Genomic DNA, 20,458 nt, shown 5'->3' on the forward strand with positions numbered 1-20,458 from the left:
GAGAAAAACATCTGCAAAACCTGTGGCTGGGCTGAGACCACGCTCAGACGGGCGGTGAGAGGGGACACTGCAAACCAGCGTGGCTGGATGTGCCCTTGGTGGTGGGAGAACCCAACCAAGCACCCAACCGAGCCCTCTCCGCCAGGTCCTCTTCCCCCTGCTCCTGAGTGAGGACAATGTGGCGGGCTGGCCTGGGGTGGTGGTGGAGGACATCACACGACGAGCCCACCAACTGAAGAACGAGATGTTCGTGATGAGCGGGAAGATCCAGGGGAAGCCTCTGCTCCCACTGCCAGAGCACCTGGACAGCCAGGATGGATCCAGCACCATCCTGGAGAGGTGGGCGCCACAGGGCCCTGGGGTGGCATGAGTCCCTCTGCGGGGGACAGGAGCTGGGACACCAGCTCAGTCCCCGAGCATCCCTGGGCACAGCCACCGAGCACCTTGGAGAGGCTGTACCAGGCCACCGTGCTGGTGGAGGTGGCCACAAGCAGGCACAGGGGCCTCCCCCATGGCAGCAGGGCTCCCCCGGGGTGGCTTTGGGGCCAGTCCCAATGCTGGAGCATAACCCGGCTGCCTTTCAGCCTGGCAGGGCCAGTGGACATTTCGGTGCTGCACTCCATCGAGACCATCGTCATCGAGTGGTCCCACCAGATCAGAGATATCCTGAGCAAGGACTCAGCACAGCCGCTGCTGGAGGGGCTGCACCCCCTGCCCAGGACGGAGTTTGAGTTCTGGCAGACCAGGATGGTCAACCTGCAGTGCATCAACGACCAGGTACCTCCTGGCTCCAGCCGGTGGCCACGTGTCCCCGGTGCTGAGCCCCCGGTGCTGAGCCACCACCTCTCCCCTCCAGCTGCTCTCACCCCGGGTGGCGGTGCTGGCCGAGATGCTGGAGAAGGCCAACAGCTGCTACTGGCCTGCGCTCCAGAGCATGTTCAAGGACGTCAGCTCCGGTAAGCCCCCGGGTGATGTGGTGGGCAGCTGCCACTCACCTCTCCAGTGAGGATTCCCTGTCCCCAACCCAGAGTTTCTCCCCTGGCGCAGGTCTGGAGGAAGCCAAGGACATCAGCCTCTACCTGCAACCGCTTCGGCTCGTGCTGGAAGAGCTGGAGCAAACGGATTATTCCCAGGTAAGTTATATGTGGCAGAATAACCGTGTAGAGGCTGCGTGTGGGTGCGGACCCGCCCTGGATCTGCCCGACCCTCGTTAGCGCGGCCGCCTCCCCGCGCTAACGGGGCTCTGCTCCCGCAGCTGCAGCCCTGCGTGGACAGGGCGCTGTGCACCGTCCGCCTGCTCCGGGCTCACTGCCAGCACTACAGCGCGCCCGCCCGCGTCATCGTCATCCTGCAGGAGATCTGCAACCTCCTCATCGAGATGGTAGAGCCCCGGGGATGGCAGCGGCTCAGGCACCCAGCCACCGCCACCTCCTCCCTCCGGGGGGACCGTCAGTGGCAGGGGTGACACGGGGCAGGCGTTGGGGGGTCACGTAGAGACATCCCAATGAAGGGACCAGCAGAGCCACCATGCAGGGTCGGAGGGGGTTTGGGGCAGGCATGGGCTGCAGGCGATCACCAGATGTGGGGCCGGTGGGGGGCTGGGGGCAGGAGGAGCCCCCACACTCCCCTCTGCCCATCCTAGACCCGCAACTTCCTGAGCCCCGAGGACGTGATGAAGGGGCTGCAAGGAGAGACCGAAGAGACCTTAGAGGGAATAAAACTGAGTGTTTCCACCATCGAGAAGCTCCTCCGGTCCTACAGCACGTACTGCTCCAACCTGATGCCCGCGTCGCCACCGGTGGGTGCGGGTGACAGTGCGGACCCACCTGAGCCCCTCCACACCAGCCCTGCTCACCCATGGTCCCTCTCCCCTTCCAGGAGGAGCCACAGCTTTGGGAGTTCCCCCCCTCTCTGGTCTTCAGGAGAATGGACTCCTTCTTGCACAGGCTCAAGACCATCAAGGTGACAGCCTAGCATTTTGGGGCATGGTGCCAGGCCAGTGAGGGCCCCCCCTGCCCTGGGGGACACTGTGAGTGGCATGGGGACAAACTCCCCTCCAACCCCGGGGTGGGCTGGGGCCGGTGGCGTGGGCAAAGGAGCGTGGGGGAGGTAGGAGCCCAGCATTGCTGGGAGCGCGGTGGCATCGTTCCCAGCACAGCACCCATGTCCCCACACCCTCCGGGACAGACGGGCACCTCCCGGGCAGGCACTGAAGCATCCCTGGGAAGGATGCTCCTTGGGAGCAGTGAACTCACACCCACCATGCCGGGGCACGGGGAGCCGGGGTCTGGCAGCGAGAGGAGCCGGGTGAGACGACGGTTTGTGCTCGCCAGGAGCTGTACGAGACAGTTATCGAGTTTCTGAAGCTGGAGAAGGCAGAGCTGGGAGGGGTGAGAGGGAACATCCTCGGGACCCAGGTGTTTCAGATCTACGAGGAGGTCTCTGAGCTCAGCAAGAGTTTCGCCGACTGCAAATATGATCCCTTAGATCCCGCGGAAGAGGTGAGGGAATGCTATGGGAGCATAAGCACTTACTAAGTGAAAAAAAAAACTGGCTTGGCAGAACAGGCTGGAAGACCTGTGTGTAAAACTGCCCCATGGCAGCCCCCCGGGCTCGCTTTGGGGCATCCGGGGTCAGTGAATCCTTCAGGAAGGATTTGGGAAGGAGGCGCAGAAGCTGCACCAGCTTAAATCGTTTTGCTCTTACTGGCAGCAACTGAACAAAGACTTTGCCGAGTTCCAGAAGAAGATCCAGGACGTGGACAGGCGACTGGCCACCATCCTCTGCCAAGGCTTTGATGACTGCAACTGCCTGGCATCTGCCGTGAAGGTACATGTGTCCCCCCCTGGCTCGACGGGTCCTGCCCTTGGGTGCAGGGTGTCCTCCGTGCCCCCCAGCCCAGCTCCTGGGGCTGACGGTGCGGGGATGACCAGGCCGTCCCTGTGACGTTCTGGAGCACAGAAGCCTGTTTGCCCTGCAGCTGGTGCACATGTTCTCCTCCCTGCTGGAGCGGCCGTTGATAAAGGCAGAGGTTTCCCGGTATTACTCAGCACTGCTGGGGATGTTCAAGGCCGAGCTGGAGGACGTGAAGGTGCTGTACGATGTCCAGACCGCATCCCCGCCGCCCCCCGGTGCAGAACCGGCCATCAACAAGAACATGCCACCAGTGGCCGGGCAGCTGAAGTGGGCTCTGGAGCTGCAGCAGCGGCTGGAGGGGCCACAGAAGGACTTGTTTGCCATCAGCCACCCGTACGTGTGGGTCATCCCATCACCCTGCAGGGACACAGGGCAGCAGCCAGGGCAGGATCCAGCCCCACACGGATCCTCCCATGCCCTATGGCTGCAGCGGCTTCTTTATCATCACCCCAACAGTGTGATGGAAAGCGCTGAAGCTAAACTGGTGTTGGCGAAGTACGAAGAAATGATGGGGCTGCTGCAAAGCTACCGCCAGAAGGTCTACGAGGAGTGGGCACAGGGCGCGGGCCGGGACTGCCACTTCAGCCTGGAGCAGCCCTTGATCCTCAGGGACCCCACTTCCTCTGTCCTCAGTGTGAACTTCAGCAAAGAGGTAGGTGTTGGCACGGGGGACGCCACCAATCACCCCCCCTGAATATAAATCCAGCTTTCTCAAAGGCTGTGGTGAGAGGTTTTGGGATTTACTAATGAGCCTGGTGTGTCTTGCAGCTCGTTGCCGTTCTGCGGGAGGTGAAGTACTTGAACTTCCAGCAGCAGCAGGACATCCCGGGCAGCGCCGAGAGCCTCTTTGCTCAAAATAAGACTTTCCAAACGTTTGTGGACAACCTTGACCTCATCGTTGGCTGGTACAATGAGGCAGGTTGCAAAGGGGAGACAACCTGGCTGCTTTTCTGTGCTCTGAGCCCTGGCCAGGCTGACGCTGGCTGGGGACACCCCAGGGGAGAGGCTTGTATGAAATGGGTCCTGGAAGCTCAGGGTGGGGTTGGGGTACACCAGGCACGTCACCAGCCCCTGCCCAGGCTGTGGTTGAGCCAAGCTGCTGCTGCTGCCATCACAGCAGCCTCCTTCTGCCCCCCAAGCGCCATGTCAGTGGGGTGGGGACCCCATTCCTCTGTGAAAGGGGTCCCTCCTCCTGCCACGCTCACCTGCACCCCGTTGGCTCCCCAGGTGAAGCGGAGGCTGCTGCCGGTGGAGTGCCCGCTGGTGGCCGGGGAGCTGGAGGCGGTGGACAGCCAACTGACCAGGGCCGAGCACACCCTCTTCTGGCACCATGAAGGTACAAGCCCACCCTTGGCCACCCAAGGCCAGAGACCCTTCTTGTGTGTTTCGAGGGGTCCCCAGACTCCATCCCACCTCCTGCCCAGTGACTGCCCTCGGGTCCCCACAGCCATCACACCCAAAACACGGGCCCCCCCAGCCCACAAGCATGAGTAGGTGGTGAGGCTTGGACGTGCATTTTCCTCCCAGGCGTCATGGAGTACATCCAGGAGATGAGAGACATCTTGTACGACCTACAAGCCAGGGTCCAGAAAGCCAAGTTAAACATGGAAAAAATCAGCCAGCTGATGGAGGTAGCTTCTGCTGGTGCTTTGCGAGTGCCTCCCCGGGAAGCCTCAGTGGGAATTTGCCCTCCCCGAGCAGAGTGGAGCAGCCCTGACCTCTTCTCCCCACAGGAATGCTCAGCCACCCCCTTGTTCGAAAGGAAGGACAACAAGGAGACAGCGCTCTTGGACCTGGACGGGAAAGCGAGCACCTTAACCAAGCGCTACGCTGCCATCAGGGACACGGGCGTGAAGATCCATGAGATGGTGAAGGTGAGACACGTCCCAGGACACTTCAGTTGGAGCTGGATTAAGGAGTGTCCCTGACACTGGTGTCTTGCAATGCTCTGGACCCAGTGGCATCCCCCCTTTTTGCCACTGTGAGCAGTGGGTCGCACCGGGGGTCCAGTCCTGGGGTCTCTGCTGAAGGGAAGCTCCGGGGAAGGACCGTAAAACACCACACAGGACTCCAGAGACCCTCTGCCCCTTCGGGGGAGGTCTGGGCTGCAGCCTCTGGTGTCTCAGGGCTGGGAAGGAGGACGGTGCAGGATCTGTGTGACACCAGGTGGGACAGACCCACAGAGGGGGAACTCACTCGCAGTGTCAGGTGCGTTTTCTGGGTATTTATTGACAGGTATTATTTGGGTTTTTTTCTACTTGCAGGAGAATGAAAATCTGTTTAAGGCCGATAAGTCATCGCAGATATGGCTGGACTATGTGGGGTACCTCGATGAGATCGTGCTGGATGGATTCTTCAACCTGATCCACAAATCTCTGCAGCTGCTGCTCAACAACATGGCCCCTGATGTAGGTTCAGGTTTGCCTGAGCTCGGGATGTGCCACCACTCGCTGTTTGGTGGCCAAACGAGCCCATCCCAGTGCTCCCCGATGCACCTGGGCAGCGAGTGCCAGAGGTGCTGGTGCCCCCCCTTGTTCCCACTGCAGAGGACGGCAGGGCTGGGAGCCGGGGGGGACCATGGGACTAGGGGCTGAGGGGGCCATGGGACATGAAGGACCACAGGGGGGACACTGACCTGTTTCAGGCGGAGGTGGCCCCGCTGTTCGAGGTGCGGATGGAGCTGCGCGATGGCAAGGTGCAGTACCGTCCCTCGCTGGAGTCAGGGGACGAGGGCAGCTTTCTGGGGCTGATGGAGAACCTGCTCAACGACACCTTCTTGGCCGCAGCCTGCATACCTCGGCTGCTGGAGAGAAAGCTGAACTACAAGGTCAGTCCACGGCTGGTGGCACCTCCCGGCTCAGTTGGAGCTGGGCGAGGATGCCCAGTGCCCTGGGTCAGTCCCCAAGATCTCTGACTGTCCCCTCAGATCAGCCTGGAGGAGCAGGTGGACCTCAGCAGGATGCGGGAGGAGGTGGTGTCGCTGGTAGTCAGTGCCATGGCAGAAGGCCAGGAGTACAGCGCCGGCTTCGAGGAACAGGCTCACCTGTGGCTGCAGAGCCCCGAGGAGTTCCTGCAGCACTTCCTCACCTTGGGCAGCGTCCCCAGCCCCGAGGAGCTGGAGCTGCAGCCAGAGGTGTCCATGGCCCACGGGACCCCATCACTACAGCTCTTTAAGCAGGAGGTATGGGGCTGGTGCATGGGATACACTGGGTGCCCAGGGGGACACCAGGTGCCCGGGGAGATGCTGGCCATGGGGTGTGACCAGCTCTTGTCCCCAGATTGACACGTGCGAGGAGCTGTGCGAGGAGGTGTCGGGGTTCTCCAACACCGAGGTGTTTGGGGGGTGGCTGCAGAGCGACTGCCGCCCCTTCAAGCAGGCGCTGCTGGGCACCGTCAGGTCCCGGGGCATGGTACTGCGGCAGCACCTCACCAACCACGTCACTACCAGGTAAGGAGCCCGGCGAGACCCTCAGGAGGCTCCTGGTGACCGCAGCCTGTCTGGCCCCCAAGGGATGGAACCATGGGGGCGAGACCCTGGGGGGCCGTGCCCTGCAGAGCTAGCCCCAGGCAAGCATGGGGGTGGCCATGGATGCCCGGTGAGCGCCACCACCTTCCTCCCAGCCTCCAGGAGCTGCAGGATTTCATCCGAGAGGCCAACGCCGGCTTGAATAAACCTCTGGAGGAGGGAGACTATGACGGGCTGGTGGAGGTGATGGGGCACCTGATGAGGGTGAAGGAGAGGCAGGCGGAGACCGACAGCATGTTTCAGCCCCTGCGGGAGACAGTTGCCCTGCTCAGCACTTACGGAGAGGAGATGCCCGAGGAGATCCACCTGCAGCTCCAGGTGAGCTGTGCGGGGTGCAGGGAGGTCGGGGGGGGCTCCCCAGGGCCAGGCTGCCCATGTCATGGGGTGCTCGTTGCAGGAGCTGCCCGAGCACTGGGACAGCACCAAGAAGCTGTGCCTGCGCGTCAAGCAGAGCGCGGCGCCCCTGCAAGCCAACGAGGTGAACATCATCCGCAAGAAGTGCCAGCAGTTTGAGGTACCTGCCCTGGGGCTGGGGGGTGAGACAGCAGCTTCTCAGCAGCTTCGGGAAGCTGCTCCCCCCGGCTGCCTTCCCTGAACCCGCCGTCCTCCCCGCGCAGGTCAGGCAGCATGCTTTCCATGAGAAATTCCGGGAAAAAGCCCCTTTTTCATACACTGACCCAGAGCCCTACAAATCCTTGAACCAGGTAAGGAAGGGGAGGACACCAGGGCTACTACTGTCCCCATTGGCACTGTCTGGCCACCCCCAGCCCCAGGCACACAGAGGGGCTGGGGAGGGACAGCTCAGCAGCGGGGACGGAGCCATCACTGGGGTAGGAGAGATGTCCCTGGTCCCCAGCTGAGACCTTTCCTTTTTCTCCGTCCAGCAACAGAAGGGCATCGCGGCCATGGAGAGCGACATGGCAGCCCTGTCCAAGTCAGCCGACCTATTCGAAGTGACAGTCCCGAAATACAAACAGCTCAAAGCGTGTCACAAGGAGGTGCGCTTGCTGAAGGACCTCTGGGACATGATCTTCCTGGTACGTGCTGTGGTCTGTGAGCTGGCGTGACGGAGAGGGCAGGGGGAGGCAGGAGCACGGGGATGCGCAGGGCAGGCTTCTGGGGTGTGCTGGGCTGGTGTTTGCAGTTTTGGGGTTCCTGAAGCTGTGAGGAGCTGCCTGGCATCCGCAGACAGGGGCTGCTGGTGGCCATCTGCAGCTGAGCACAGTGACCCTGGGCTCAGTGCTGGCCACTGCACCAGGGCACGATGCCCAACGCTGCCTCCAGGAAAGGGCTTGGCAGCAGATGGCTGTGGGCACCCTGCCCCAGCTGGGCATCGCCGGCCAAAGGTGCAGAGCTGTTGCAGCTCCTCTGAGAGTCTCGTTGCCGTGAGAAGTGGGGTTAGGCACGAGGCTCATTGTCAGTGTGGTCTGACGGTCTGGTCAGCAGGTCTGACGGTGCGGGGGCTACACTGCCCCAACAGGGGCAATGGACGTGCAGGAGCTGGGCATGAATATGTTGCTCTCCGTCCTGGGCAGAAGTGCTTCTGCTGATACATGTCCTGTGAAACTGTATTCTGAAATCAGGTTAACACGAACATTGACGACTGGAAGACCACCAGGTGGAAGGATATCAATGTTGAGCAGATGGATATCGATTGTAAGAAATTTGCTAAAGACATTCGGAGCTTGGATAAGGAAGTGAAAAGCTGGGATGCGTACACAGGGCTGGACAACAGCGTGAAGAACATGATAACGTCCCTACGGGCGGTGAATGAGCTGCAGAACCCGGCCATCAGGGACCGGCACTGGCAGGAGCTCATGCAGGCAACCAAGGTGCTCCCAGCCCTCCACCCTTCCCTGGCCCCAGCCCCTACCCCGGGGGGCTCCCGAGATTTGCATCCATCAGGGGAAGCGTGTGATCTGTTTTCAATGCTGGCCGTACACAAATACTTGTGTCGGGTCTTTAATCGTGGGTGTTAATGAGCTCGTTTGGGGCTGCCTCTCTGTGGAGGGAGTCCATGCCCTGACGGTGCCGGTTCTGCTCCAGGTGAACTTCACCATGTCCGAGGACACAACCCTTGCGGATCTGCTGCAGCTGAACCTGCACAAGTTCGAGGACGAGGTTCGTGGCATCGTGGACAAAGCCTTGAAAGAGTCGGGGATGGAGAAGGTAAACGGGGCTTGGTTCCCACCCTGATTTGCTGAAAGCCCTGCTCTGATGTGGCTCTGTGGCTGTTGGTGCTCATGTTCCTGCTCCTGAGGCTGGAGTCCACAGGCTCTGCGGCCCCTGTGGAGCTCATGCTCTGGAGGAGACATTCCTGTTGCTGCTTTGCCTTCCCACAGGGTCTGGGACTCGGCACCCAGAGGCCAGACCATTTCTCACCCCCCATCCACAGGTGCTGAACACTCTGGACACTACCTGGGCAACGATGGTGTTCGAGCACGAGCCCCACACCAGGACCGGCCTCATGCTGCTCAAGTCAGATGAAGTGCTCATCGAGACACTGGAGGACAACCAAGTGCAGCTGCAGAACCTGATGACCTCCAAGTACCTGGCCTTCTTCCTGCAGGAAGTGTCGGGCTGGCAGCAGAAGCTGTCGACCGCCGACTCCGTGATCAGCATCTGGTTTGAGGTGCAGAGGACATGGAGTCACCTGGAAAGCATCTTCATCGGCTCTGAAGACATCCGCAGTCAACTGCCGGAGGACTCCAAGCGTTTTGATGCTATCGATCAAGACTTCAAAGTGCGAAGCCCATCCCCCCCAAGGCCCCCAAGAGCTCGATGCCCGTTCGGGTGGATCTGAAGCATTTTCCCTCTTGCAGGAATTAATGGCCAACGCGGTAAAAACTCCCAACGTGATTGAAGCTACAAACAAGCCTGGGCTCTACAAGAAGCTCGAAGCGTTGCAGGAAAGGTGAGGTCTGAGTCATCCTGAGGGTTATGTAGAGGCCTCCACTGGCTGGTCCGGGGCCAAAGGAAGAGCTTGATTTCTCCAAAGTCTTCCTCAACATGGCAATGACTTCACAAAGAGTAAAAAATAATATGTGGGGGGTTTAACTGCCATTTTCCTTCCTTGTTTTCTGTTAGATTGGCGGTCTGTGAGAAGGCTTTGGCTGAATACCTCGAGACCAAAAGACTGGCTTTCCCCAGATTCTACTTTGTTTCCTCTGCAGACCTGCTTGATATTTTATCTAAGGGGAATGAACCAGCTGAGGTACGGGCTGACTATAAAGCGTGGGGGCAAGTCCCATGTCTCTTGTAATAACTTGTTATAGCAGCTTGAAAATATTTTTCATCCTGACGGACAGAACGACATCCCTGGTACCCTCCTTCCGAGGGATGCAGCGTCCGGGGAGCCATGTAGGAGTTAATTCACCCGGTGATCACACCTCTGCCTGGGACCGGGGTCCCTGAGCTCTCTGTGCCCCTGTTCCCAGGTGTCCCGTCACCTGCCAAAGCTGTTCGACAGTCTGGCCAAGCTGAAGTTCAAGTCGAGTTCGAGCAAGAAGCCCCTGAAGGTCGGCGTGGGGATGTTCAGCAGGGATGAGGAGTACGTGGCCCTTGACGCAGACTGTGACCTCTCTGGCCAGGTCAGCCCAGCTCCCCAGAGCCATCTCTGGGGGGGACAGAGATGGGCAGGTTCCAGACAGGGATGAGCCTTTTGCTGTTGTGCACTAACAGCCTGGCAGCAGTTCTAAAACATGATCATGAAGACTTTCAGCCAAAAAAAACCAAACAACCAGAAATGGGATTTGTACCATGGGGACCTGCTTGCACAGTGCCACGGTCTGCGTGTCCGCTCCTGGAGGGGCTTTACCAACCACCATACCCAGTGCTTGTGTGGGGGTGTTGGTGTGCATCGACATCAATCAATTAATGCTCTGGCAATTGATTGTGGGACAGGAGCTCTCAGGCTCAGGGCAGAGAAACGGCCACGTACACTTTGGACCTAGATGAAACTTAGGCAGAAGGTGCTCGGTGGGGTCCCTTGGTGATGTCCTGCCTGGGTGGGTCAAAAGAGAGATCCCACAGAGGTCAGCTTGTTTAAACTGTGCATGCCCAACGCGGACTCGGGCTGGGACGTGCTGGCTGAGGGTTGGCGATGTGACGCTGCAGGTGGAGGTGTGGCTGAACCGTGTCCTGGCCAGCATGCGCTCCACGCTGCGGCGACTCATCCCCGAGGCCGTGGTCACCTACGAGGAGAAGCCGCGGGAGCAGTGGGTGTTTGACTACCCGGCACAGGTGGGAGCTCCGGGGGTGCAAGCACCTACCCTGAGCCATCGTGGGGATGATGGATTTCCATTTATGCCCACCTTCTGTCCCTGTGGTTTGCCACAGGTTGCGCTGACGTGCACCCAGATCTGGTGGACCACAGAAGTGGGCATTGCCTTTGCAAGGCTGGAGGAAGGCTACGAGAACGCGATGAGGGACTACAACAAGAAGCAGGTTGGCATCCCTCAGACCTGACCGGGGCTCTCCTCCAGCCCCTCTCTGCTGGTGAAGTCCGGTCCAGGGGGGTCACCGGGAGATGGGCAAAGTATGATGTCATTTTCCTGTCCATCATTTCTTTCCTTCTTCAGATCACTCAGCTAAATGCGCTGATTTCACTGCTCATTGGAAACCTGACTCCTGGAGACAGGATGAAGATCATGACAATCTGTACCATTGATGTCCACGCCAGGGATGTTGTGGCCAAAATGATCCTTGCGAAGGTACTCGTTACAGGATGACATTTGTACGGCTTGGTCTCCTGCCAAAGATTTCCTGTTGTGTTATTTCTTTCCAATATTTTCAAAGTATTCAAACTGGGTGAAGAAGGAAACCAGATGTGGGGTGTTAGGGGTGCATGGGGAGGGGACAGCACGGCTGGGGTCTGACGAGGCCGGGCTAGGTCTTCATTTTTGCTGGTTGCTGCCACGGTGGGAGCCGCGAGCCTCGGCGCTGGGCTGTGCTCTGCCGTCAGGGGACACAGGGAGGGCTGGGACACGTGGAGGGACGGTCCTCACCCACCCCAGCATTGCACTGGGACCAGTTTGCACGCTCTCCTCATGTACGGGGGTGACAAAGGGTCCAGAGGGGTGTTTGGGAGCTCCCGGCGGGTCGGTGCTGGTTCCTGCCCTCCTCAGTGGCTGCTCCGCAGGTGGAGAACGCCCAGGCGTTCACCTGGCAGTCCCAGCTCCGGCACCGCTGGGACGAGGGGAAGAAGCACTGCTATGCCAACATCTGCGACGCTCAGCTCCAGTACTCCTACGAGTACCTGGGGAACACCCCCCGGCTGGTTATCACCCCCCTGACGGATCGGTAGGGACTCGGCTCCCCGCACCCCCCGCTGCCCGCCCCGATCTCGGCACCACTCGGCCCTGATGTCCTCCCCTCCGCAGGTGCTACATCACCCTGACGCAGTCCCTCCACCTCTTCATGGGGGGGGCCCCCGCCGGCCCCGCGGGCACCGGCAAAACAGAGACCACCAAGGACCTGGGCCGGGCAATCGGCATGATGGTCTACGTCTTCAACTGCTCCGAGCAGATGGACTACAAGGTGGGGGAGTGGGAGTGGGAAGTGGGACGGGGGCACCGAGGCAAGAGCCATGGGGTGTCCACCCTCTTTCGGGAGGCCCCACTGCACGTGCACCCCCGTGTTCGGCTGCAGTGCCCATCTCTGATGCCCTGAAGCTGCTCTCCTCTCCCCCAGCTTGGCAGATGGAGAGAAAATTACAGGTCCAGCCCCAGTGCCACCCTGCACCGCTCGGTCCCGCCACAGCTCCAGCCGGCTTGTGGTTCTGAGAACCGGGAAGGGCTGCGGGACGTTTCCGCAGGGAACAGCACAAACCATAAAAGCTTGAGCAGCTCCCAGCCCTCGGGCTTTGTTAACAAATCCCCGTGTCACAGCCTTGGTGTTAAAGCTTGGTGTCTGAAGCCCATCTCGGTGCTCTCTCTCTCCAGTCCTGCGGGAATATCTACAAGGGGCTCGCTCAGACCGGCGCCTGGGGCTGCTTCGACGAGTTCAATCGCATTTCGGTGGAGGTTCTGTCCGTGATTGCCGTGCAGGTGAGTGGGGTGCCACGGGGAGCTGCCTGTCGGCGCTTCCAGTTAACTGAACTGTGTCTCAGTTACTTTCAAAGGGACCGTTTGCCGCTGTTATTTCCACTGTGTCGTGCTGGGGGGCAGAAGGAGGAGAAGGGCAGCACTGTGGGGGCTTTGGGCACGTTTAAGGTCATGCAGCCCAGCTGTGTCCCATCCCGGTGACCCGGCACCCCGCCACCAGCTCTGCCACCCCCAGGGACAGGATGCTGTGCCTGGGGAGGAGCTGATTTAGGGCTGGTTCCCTGCACCCGTAGATCAATATTATTTCTAGCGTCGCCCATGGCATGACCGAGCACCCCGGCTTCCTGTGGGCAGTGGGTGAGGGTGACCGGAGGCTCAGGGCAGGGACCCCCCGCACTGACAACTCCTCTCCACGCCAGGTGAAATGTGTTCAAGATGCAATTCGCGCCAAGAAGAAAACATTCAATTTCCTCGGGGAGACGATCGCTCTGGTCCCCTCGGTCGGGCTGTTCATCACCATGAACCCGGGCTACGCAGGACGGACAGAACTGCCCGAGAACTTAAAAGCTCTGTTCAGGTCAGTGTGTAACTGGCAGTCGTGCTACATCCATAGTGTGAACTTAGCTAGTGCAAACGAAGATATTTGTGAGTACTGGCAGCCCCTTGTGACAGGAGACCCTGGCACCCCAGAACAGCCCTGCTCAAAGCCCCTGAGATGGTCAGAGGCTGGGGGGGGGAGGACACTTGGAGTGTTTAGTTGCAACATTCAGCTAAAAATCCGATTGGGAATAAGAAAAAAAAGATGGGCAAGCACTGGAAGGGGTGGCCCAGGGGTTCTGTGGGATCTCTGTCCTCGGCGGAATTCAAAATGTGACTGGAGATGGCTTGGGGTAGCTTGAGCACTGCTTGGAGCAGGAGCCTGGACAAGAGACCTCTAGAGACCCCAACTGGTGTAAATTACTGCCCAATTTTATAACACTCACAGCAGCAGGAATGATTCCTGTTGGAAACACGGGTGCAAATCCTTTCTGGCTGCGGGGGCGAGGGGCGCGGATGTCTATGCACAGCCCTGCTAACCAGCCCTTGCTCTTCTCCAGACCCTGCGCCATGGTGGTCCCTGATTTCGAACTGATCTGTGAAATCATGCTCGTCGCAGAAGGTTTTATGGATGCTAAGCTCCTAGCAAGAAAGTTCATTACTTTGTACACACTCTGCAAAGAGCTACTGTCTAAACAGGTAATTTAACCTCTTAATTCTTTAAGATGAAAGAGTTCATTTGAATTTCAAACCTGAGGGACTGTAGTGGGATTGCTGGTCGTAACGTGCTGGCTGGCGTTGGGCAGAGTTCAGGTCTATGGCTGGACAAATTCCACTTCCAAGCTGGTGCATCATATGGCATATTTCTGCCTTCTGGAAGAAATCAAGAAGTCCAAAAATAGAATAGAATAGAAAAGAACGCAGCCAGTTAAGATGAGAGCATGCAGATATTATTCATCTCAGCAGAAGTGATTTACAACAAAAATGTGCTCCGGGAAGCAGCCAGACGGCCGTCCACCCCGTGACTGGCTGGGGCTTGTCTTGTAAATAAACTCATTTAAGCCTATTTTGCTGGGCACCGCCTGGGCGTGGGGTGATGGACAGGCTCTGTAGGGTTTTTTTAAGCACTTCTCCCTCTCCAAAGTGGATCTGTAATACTCTGCTGGCTGTTGGCAGGACCACTATGACTGGGGTCTGCGGGCCATCAAGTCTGTGCTGGTGGTAGCGGGCTCCTTGAAGAGAGGGGACCCCGGCCGTGCCGAGGACCAAGTTCTGATGAGAGCTTTACGAGACTTCAACATCCCCAAGATCGTGACGGACGACTTGCCCGTCTTCATGGGGCTGATTGGAGACCTGTTCCCAGCCCTGGACGTCCCCAGGAAGAGGGACCTCAACTTTGAGAAGGTACAAGCTCAGGCACGGCACCAGTGCCAGAGACATCCCAGCCCTGGCAGCGTCCGGAGGCTGAAGGTCCATTTGGCACTTTGGGGGGTGGCCAGCTTGTTTAGGGGTCTCGCTGAGGCCGTGACAGCTGCCTGTGGTCAGTGCTCTCTCCCCCTCCCAGATCATTAAGCAGTCCATACTGGAGCTGAAGCTGCAGGCGGAGGAGAGCTTCGTGCTGAAGGTGGTGCAGCTGGAGGAGCTGCTGCAAGTGAGACACTCCGTCTTTGTCATCGGCAACGCCGGCTGTGGCAAGTCCCAGGTAGTGGCCAAACCATGCCCGAGGACACCGGTCCCCTCCTGTCCCACAGCCTCTTTGACCTCTCCATGTGGACACTGCCGCTCAGACCCCAGCTGCAGCAGCATCTGGGTAGGGGATGGTGGCACGGCCAGTGTCTGTGGCCATGCCAGGCCCTCCAGCTCCACGTGTGCCGGGCTTAGCCCACGGAGCTGAGCAGGACGGGCTGGTGTGGCTCTGGGCTCCCACGGCACCCCAGCCAGGAGCCGGTTCGAGGGAGGTCCAGCACCTTCCCAGCAGCTCCCCCAGCCTGGGTGCTCCACAGTGGGTGGGAGCAAATGCTCTGTGCAGGAACGGCTGCAGACACCCTCGTAGGAGCCATGGCCGCACCGTTCCCCTCCCTGCAGGTGCTGAGGTCACTCAACAAGACCTACAAGAACATGAAGCAGAAGCCGGTCACTGTGGACCTCGACCCAAAGGCTGTGACCTGCGATGAGCTGTTTGGGGTTATTCATCCGTCCACGCGGGAGTGGAGGGACGGTGAGACACGAATGCTTGTGCACTTGGACACGGGGGGGAGGTGGGACCTGGCACAAACCATCTTTGAGCAGCTGCGGGTGCATGGGCAAATACCTTCATAAAATGTGAATCTACAAACACTTTGGGATGTGGTGACGGGAATGAGAAGACCTTTCATTGGGGCTTTTAACTGGAGTGGGTGGGAGGAAGAACGTGTTTCAGGGACGCACCCAGTCCCATGTATCCCTCAGCAAATGCGCTGTGAGTGGAAAGAGCTGCAAAGGACAAACCCACATGTCTCCCTGTGGGGCAGGTCTGTTTTCTTCAGTGATGCGTGACCTGGCCAACATCACACACAAAGGGCCCAAGTGGATCATCCTTGATGGAGACATTGACCCCATGTGGATTGAGTCCTTGAACACAGTCATGGATGACAATAAGGTCAGTGCCATCACACTCCAGGAGCTTTTCCTGCTCCTTGGTTGGGGTGATCAGCTTGTATTCATGCCTTGGCCCCAAGATCAGGGCATCCTGCCATGACAGGCTGCTTTCCCCAGGTTCTCACCTTGGCCAGCAACGAACGCATCCCCCTCAACCCCACCATGCGGCTCCTCTTCGAGATTAGCCACCTGCGGACCGCCACGCCAGCCACTGTCTCCCGGGCAGGAATCCTCTACATCAACCCAGCAGACCTGGGCTGGAACCCGTGAGCCCAGGGAGGGAGATGGATGGGATGGGATGGGATGGGATGGGATGGGATGGGATGGCATGGCATGGGATGGCATGGGATGGAGTGGGTACTGGTCCCCCACGCGCTCTCCTGCAGCCCTGCCCGTCCCTCCTGCAGAGTTGTGACCAGCTGGATCGAGATGAGGACAGTGCAGTCTGAGAAGGCCAATCTGATAATCCTGTTCGACAAGTACCTGCCCGTGTGCCTGGAGAAGCTGAAGTCTGGGTTCAAGAAGATCACTCCCGTCCCCGAGATCACGGTGATACAGATGGTGCTGTACCTGCTGGAGTGCCTCCTGACGCCCCAGACCACCCCACCGGACTCACCACGGGAGCTCTATGAGCTCTACTTTGTCTTCGCCTGCACCTGGGCCTTTGGTGGGGCCATGTTCCAGGACCAGGTTTGCCCACCCGCGCCCCCCCAGCTCCATCCCTGCCGAAAACACCAGGGCGACGAGGCCAGTCGGTTCCTGAGTGTCTCTGTCTGTTCCTCCCAGCTCGTGGATTACCGCCTGGAGTTCAGCAAGTGGTGGGTGAACGAGTTTAAAACGGTCAAGTTTCCTTCTCAGGGAACAATTTTTGACTATTACATTGATCCGGAAACAAAGAAATTCATGCTCTGGACTGAAAAAGTGCCAAAATTCGAACTCGATCCCGAAGTCCCTTTACAGGTATTTCCCACACGCTCTCCGTGTTTATGTGTTTTGTTTGTTTATTACTCCATGGTCTTGCCCCCGAGCAGTGCTCCAGGACCCAGAGTGGCGCAGGGATGCGGGATGCGGGATTGGGGCTGGCTGCTGGTACCCGGGAAACCCCCCGCTTCACCCCACAGGAACCTCAGCGAGAGCTTTTTTTTTTAATTTCAGATTAACATGTGGCTTTGTAGATTCTCACTAAATGATTCTAACTATTGCCTGAATGCAAAAATGTATTTTAAATATTATTTGCATGGCTTTTGAAATGCCGCCCTGGGCGGGGGGTGGTGGTGTCAAAGATGCCAGGGAAAGGGAGGGGTGCCGCGGCTGAATTTGGCCAGTGCATTGGCTGAACAAAGACACTGGGGACAGTTTCGGGAACGGTGCCGTGTTCTTCTGTTTTAATAACTTGTTTTTCTGAGAGCTCCCATTTCTGATCAGAAAAATCTTTAGAATAACCAAACACCTGAGACCTTTTGCTTTAGAGAGGGACCAGGTTTGTTCGGAGGGAGCATCCTCCGAGACCTCCAGCGCTGCCTCTGCCTGCAAACACCGGCTCTGGCAGCGAGGGGAGAGCCCTGGGCACTGACAGCACGATGTCCCCAGGCCTCCATGGTGCACACGGCAGAGACCATTCGCCTTCGCTACTTCATGGACCTGCTGATGGAGAAGCAGAGGCCGGTGATGCTGGTGGGAAACGCGGGGACGGGAAAATCGGTCCTGATGCGGGACAAGCTGGAAGCGCTCAGCACGGATGAATACCTTGTGCAGTCCGTGCCCTTTAACTTCTACACCACCTCGGACATGCTGCAGGGTAAGGCTGGCCCCAGCCAGCAGCCAGCCCCGTGCCGGGCTGTGCCGCAGGGCCCCATGGCGCTGCCCCACCGCCCACCCGCTCCTCCTGTGCAGCCATCCTCGAGAAGCCCCTGGAGAAGAAATCGGGAAGGAACTATGGCCCACCCGGCACCAGGAGGCTCATCTACTTCATCGACGACATGAACATGCCGGAGGTGGACAAGTACGGCACGGTGGCACCGCACACACTCATCCGGCAGCACATGGACCATGGACACTGGTAGGTCCCCAGCTGGTGGCCCACGCTGTGCTGAGCACTGGGGGAACAAGGATCCCTGCTCCCGTGTCCCTCTGGATGGAGGTCCGAGGGGTCCATGGGGCACAGCCCTACTGGAGGAACCCATCCCCAGGGAACACATCACAGTGTCAGTCCCTGTGCAGGTATGACAGGACCAAACTGACCCTGAAGGACATTCACAACTGCCAGTACGTGGCCTGCATGAACCCGACCGCGGGGTCCTTCACCATCGACTCCAGGCTGCAGGTAGGCAGGGTCTGTGGGGCTGGGGACTGTCCCCAGCGAGTTCACTCTCCTGGGACCGGAGCCTGGAGGAGCTGGGATGGGTTGGGATGTGGTGGGGAACCTCACGGTGCCAGCTGGCTCCATCAGCCCCTGGGGACAAAGCTGCCACCTGAATTTTTGCCCCTTTGCTGCAGCGTCACTTCTGTGTCTTTGCCGTGAGCTTTCCCGGGCAGGAGGCTCTGCTGACCATCTACAGCACCATCCTCGCCCAGCACCTGGCCCTGCAGAAGATGCCACAGGCCATTCAGAAGCTGCAGCCCCAGCTGGTGGCAGCAGCGCTGGGTGAGCCCCTGCATGGTCGGGGTAGGGGGGAAGGTGCCCCCCCCCCAAGAGAATGCACCCACCAGCACTGGGAATTCCAAATGCACCACAGCCAGCCAGTGCCTGGGAGCCCCCTGTCACACCTCCATGACAGCACCATCCAAATGACAACTCCATTCCTCCTTTTCTCCTGTTCACATTCAAAATGTGCCATCGTGTCCCTAAAAATCACCAGACTAAAACATCAGGCTTGTCCTCGCTTCTGAGGGTGACAGAGGGGAGAGCGAGGGGCTCAGGGACCCCACCAGAGGGGTCTCCAGGGGCCTGCCACCCGCTCACCCCCGCTCCCTGCCCACAGCTCTCCACCAGAAGGTCGCCTCCACCTTCTTGCCGACAGCCATCAAATTCCACTATGTCTTCAACCTCCGGGACCTCTCCAACATATTCCAGGTAGTGGGAGGGCTGTTTCCTCTAAAACATCCTGATTCCTTGCAGTGCACCATGTCCTTGAAAAGTACCGTCACCTCTTCCCAAAGCCAACCTTTACACCCAGCTCTGAGAAGCAGTAAAATAAACCCCCGAGGACTGAAGGTTTCACATGTTTGTCAGGGTCTGTTGTTCTCCACCCCCGAATGCCTGAAAACTCCTGTGGACTTGGTGCGTCTCTGGCTGCACGAAGCGGAGAGGGTGTACGGAGACAAGCTCGTCGATGAAAAGGATCAGAAAGGCTTCGGGAAGGTGCTGGCAGACACCTGCAAAAAGTTCTTTGCTGTAAGTTGTGCTGGAAAAAGAGGGGGTTCCCCAGCCCACGGGGCTGCGCTGCCAGGATGGGCTCCCAGCACAGGGCAGAAGTACCCCCCCCGGTGCCCCACAGCTGAGCCCCACAGCTGGCATTCCCTCTCCCAGGAACTCAACGAAGAGCTGGTGTTCGCCAAGCCCAACATCTACTGCCACTTCGCCCAGGGCATGGGGGACTCCAAGTACATGCCAGTGCCAAGCTGGCCGGCTCTGAACAAGCTGCTGGTGGAAGCCTTGGACAACTACAACGAGGTGAATGCGGCGATGAGCTTGGTGAGTGCCTGGCAGCTCCGTGCCGAGCAGCGTGGACACCGCAGAGATGCGGCTGCAGCATCGCTCTGCCTCGGGTTTCTACGTTAAAGGGCGTTTGTTGCTTTTCCTGCCGTGATTCAGAATATCGAACCTCAAACCTTCCCCTCCTGTTCTCTTCAGGTGCTCTTTGAAGATGCAGTGTCTCATATTTGCAGAATTAGTCGGATCTTAGAGTCTCCCTGGGGCAACGCGCTGCTGGTGGGGGTGGGCGGCAGCGGGAAGCAGAGCCTGGCGCGGCTGGCGGCGTTCATCAGCAGCCTGAACGTCTTCCAGATCACACTGAGGAAAGGCTACGGCATCCCGGACCTGAAGGTGAGCGCAGCTTCCCACCGGGCAACCTGGGGTGGCTCCCGTGCCTGGGGTGAGTGCCTGGGACTCTGCTCCTCTTGTCTCTGCATCTGAGCACCTTGCTCAAAGGTGCCTTCTGAGCACCCACCAGTCCTGTCCCGGGGGGACACAGCGTTCCCCTGGCCAGGGATGGGCTTGTGTGGTGCTGGCAGAGCAGCCAACACCCAGCGGGCACCCAGCACCTTCCCAACAGCACCCTCCCAGCATCCCGGGGTGGCCCAGGGCCACCGGGCTGTGCTGGGACCGGTCACTTGGGAGAAGAGCTCAGGGGGCTGAAGAGAAGGGAGATGATGGCTTCTGTCTCCTGCCCCAGCTCGACCTTGCCTCCCAGTACATCAAGGCGGCCGTGAAGAACAGCCCCACCGTGTTCCTGATGACAGACTCCCAGGTGGCTGAAGAATCATTCCTGGTCCTAATCAATGACTTCTTGGCATCTGGAGACGTGCCGGGGCTCTTTCAGGACGATGACCTGGAAAACATTATCAGCTCCATGAGGCCCCAAGTGAAGTTCCTTGGATTGCAAGATACAAGGGAAAACTGCTGGAAATTATTTATAGAAAAAGTCAGACGTCAGTTAAAGGTGGGTGTTCCCCCGAGAGGGGTGTTTTGTCAGTGCTCCTGACCTGCCAAATCCAAAATCCTGCAGACAGGACACAGAAAACTGTGGTTTCATTACACGGTAATGAGTTTGGGCAAAAGGTGTTGCCAAAGGTTTCA

At 58.9% G+C, this 20,458-nt stretch overlaps 1 protein-coding gene across 1 annotated transcript in view; it reads left to right on the plus strand.

The window, feature by feature from the left end:
* The window catches only part of DNAH17 (dynein axonemal heavy chain 17), a 34,273-nt gene that overhangs the window by 901 nt on the left and 12,914 nt on the right, over positions 1 to 20,458 (plus strand). Inside the window, exons 2-54 of the mRNA XM_074160099.1 lie at positions 146 to 339; positions 585 to 777; positions 857 to 956; positions 1,048 to 1,133; positions 1,256 to 1,381; positions 1,643 to 1,798; positions 1,879 to 1,962; positions 2,313 to 2,501; positions 2,713 to 2,829; positions 2,981 to 3,249; positions 3,373 to 3,568; positions 3,685 to 3,831; positions 4,144 to 4,252; positions 4,444 to 4,547; positions 4,650 to 4,790; positions 5,181 to 5,324; positions 5,561 to 5,743; positions 5,843 to 6,097; positions 6,195 to 6,364; positions 6,538 to 6,760; positions 6,840 to 6,956; positions 7,060 to 7,146; positions 7,327 to 7,479; positions 8,026 to 8,274; positions 8,489 to 8,611; positions 8,838 to 9,185; positions 9,265 to 9,356; positions 9,530 to 9,656; positions 9,880 to 10,032; positions 10,559 to 10,684; positions 10,781 to 10,888; positions 11,023 to 11,154; positions 11,583 to 11,743; positions 11,824 to 11,980; positions 12,385 to 12,489; positions 12,906 to 13,063; positions 13,584 to 13,722; positions 14,200 to 14,427; positions 14,588 to 14,725; positions 15,109 to 15,241; positions 15,534 to 15,661; positions 15,778 to 15,926; positions 16,068 to 16,350; positions 16,447 to 16,620; positions 17,251 to 17,458; positions 17,554 to 17,719; positions 17,881 to 17,983; positions 18,157 to 18,304; positions 18,642 to 18,733; positions 18,893 to 19,054; positions 19,190 to 19,354; positions 19,514 to 19,705; positions 20,055 to 20,321. Coding sequence (XP_074016200.1) covers positions 146 to 339; positions 585 to 777; positions 857 to 956; positions 1,048 to 1,133; positions 1,256 to 1,381; positions 1,643 to 1,798; positions 1,879 to 1,962; positions 2,313 to 2,501; positions 2,713 to 2,829; positions 2,981 to 3,249; positions 3,373 to 3,568; positions 3,685 to 3,831; positions 4,144 to 4,252; positions 4,444 to 4,547; positions 4,650 to 4,790; positions 5,181 to 5,324; positions 5,561 to 5,743; positions 5,843 to 6,097; positions 6,195 to 6,364; positions 6,538 to 6,760; positions 6,840 to 6,956; positions 7,060 to 7,146; positions 7,327 to 7,479; positions 8,026 to 8,274; positions 8,489 to 8,611; positions 8,838 to 9,185; positions 9,265 to 9,356; positions 9,530 to 9,656; positions 9,880 to 10,032; positions 10,559 to 10,684; positions 10,781 to 10,888; positions 11,023 to 11,154; positions 11,583 to 11,743; positions 11,824 to 11,980; positions 12,385 to 12,489; positions 12,906 to 13,063; positions 13,584 to 13,722; positions 14,200 to 14,427; positions 14,588 to 14,725; positions 15,109 to 15,241; positions 15,534 to 15,661; positions 15,778 to 15,926; positions 16,068 to 16,350; positions 16,447 to 16,620; positions 17,251 to 17,458; positions 17,554 to 17,719; positions 17,881 to 17,983; positions 18,157 to 18,304; positions 18,642 to 18,733; positions 18,893 to 19,054; positions 19,190 to 19,354; positions 19,514 to 19,705; positions 20,055 to 20,321 — 8,457 coding nt within the window. The remainder of the gene's footprint in view (positions 1 to 145; positions 340 to 584; positions 778 to 856; positions 957 to 1,047; positions 1,134 to 1,255; positions 1,382 to 1,642; positions 1,799 to 1,878; positions 1,963 to 2,312; positions 2,502 to 2,712; positions 2,830 to 2,980; positions 3,250 to 3,372; positions 3,569 to 3,684; positions 3,832 to 4,143; positions 4,253 to 4,443; positions 4,548 to 4,649; positions 4,791 to 5,180; positions 5,325 to 5,560; positions 5,744 to 5,842; positions 6,098 to 6,194; positions 6,365 to 6,537; positions 6,761 to 6,839; positions 6,957 to 7,059; positions 7,147 to 7,326; positions 7,480 to 8,025; positions 8,275 to 8,488; positions 8,612 to 8,837; positions 9,186 to 9,264; positions 9,357 to 9,529; positions 9,657 to 9,879; positions 10,033 to 10,558; positions 10,685 to 10,780; positions 10,889 to 11,022; positions 11,155 to 11,582; positions 11,744 to 11,823; positions 11,981 to 12,384; positions 12,490 to 12,905; positions 13,064 to 13,583; positions 13,723 to 14,199; positions 14,428 to 14,587; positions 14,726 to 15,108; positions 15,242 to 15,533; positions 15,662 to 15,777; positions 15,927 to 16,067; positions 16,351 to 16,446; positions 16,621 to 17,250; positions 17,459 to 17,553; positions 17,720 to 17,880; positions 17,984 to 18,156; positions 18,305 to 18,641; positions 18,734 to 18,892; positions 19,055 to 19,189; positions 19,355 to 19,513; positions 19,706 to 20,054; positions 20,322 to 20,458) is intronic.

Source organism: Numenius arquata, chromosome 17, assembly GCF_964106895.1.
Source record: "Numenius arquata chromosome 17, bNumArq3.hap1.1, whole genome shotgun sequence".
Taxonomy (NCBI): domain Eukaryota; kingdom Metazoa; phylum Chordata; class Aves; order Charadriiformes; family Scolopacidae; genus Numenius; species Numenius arquata.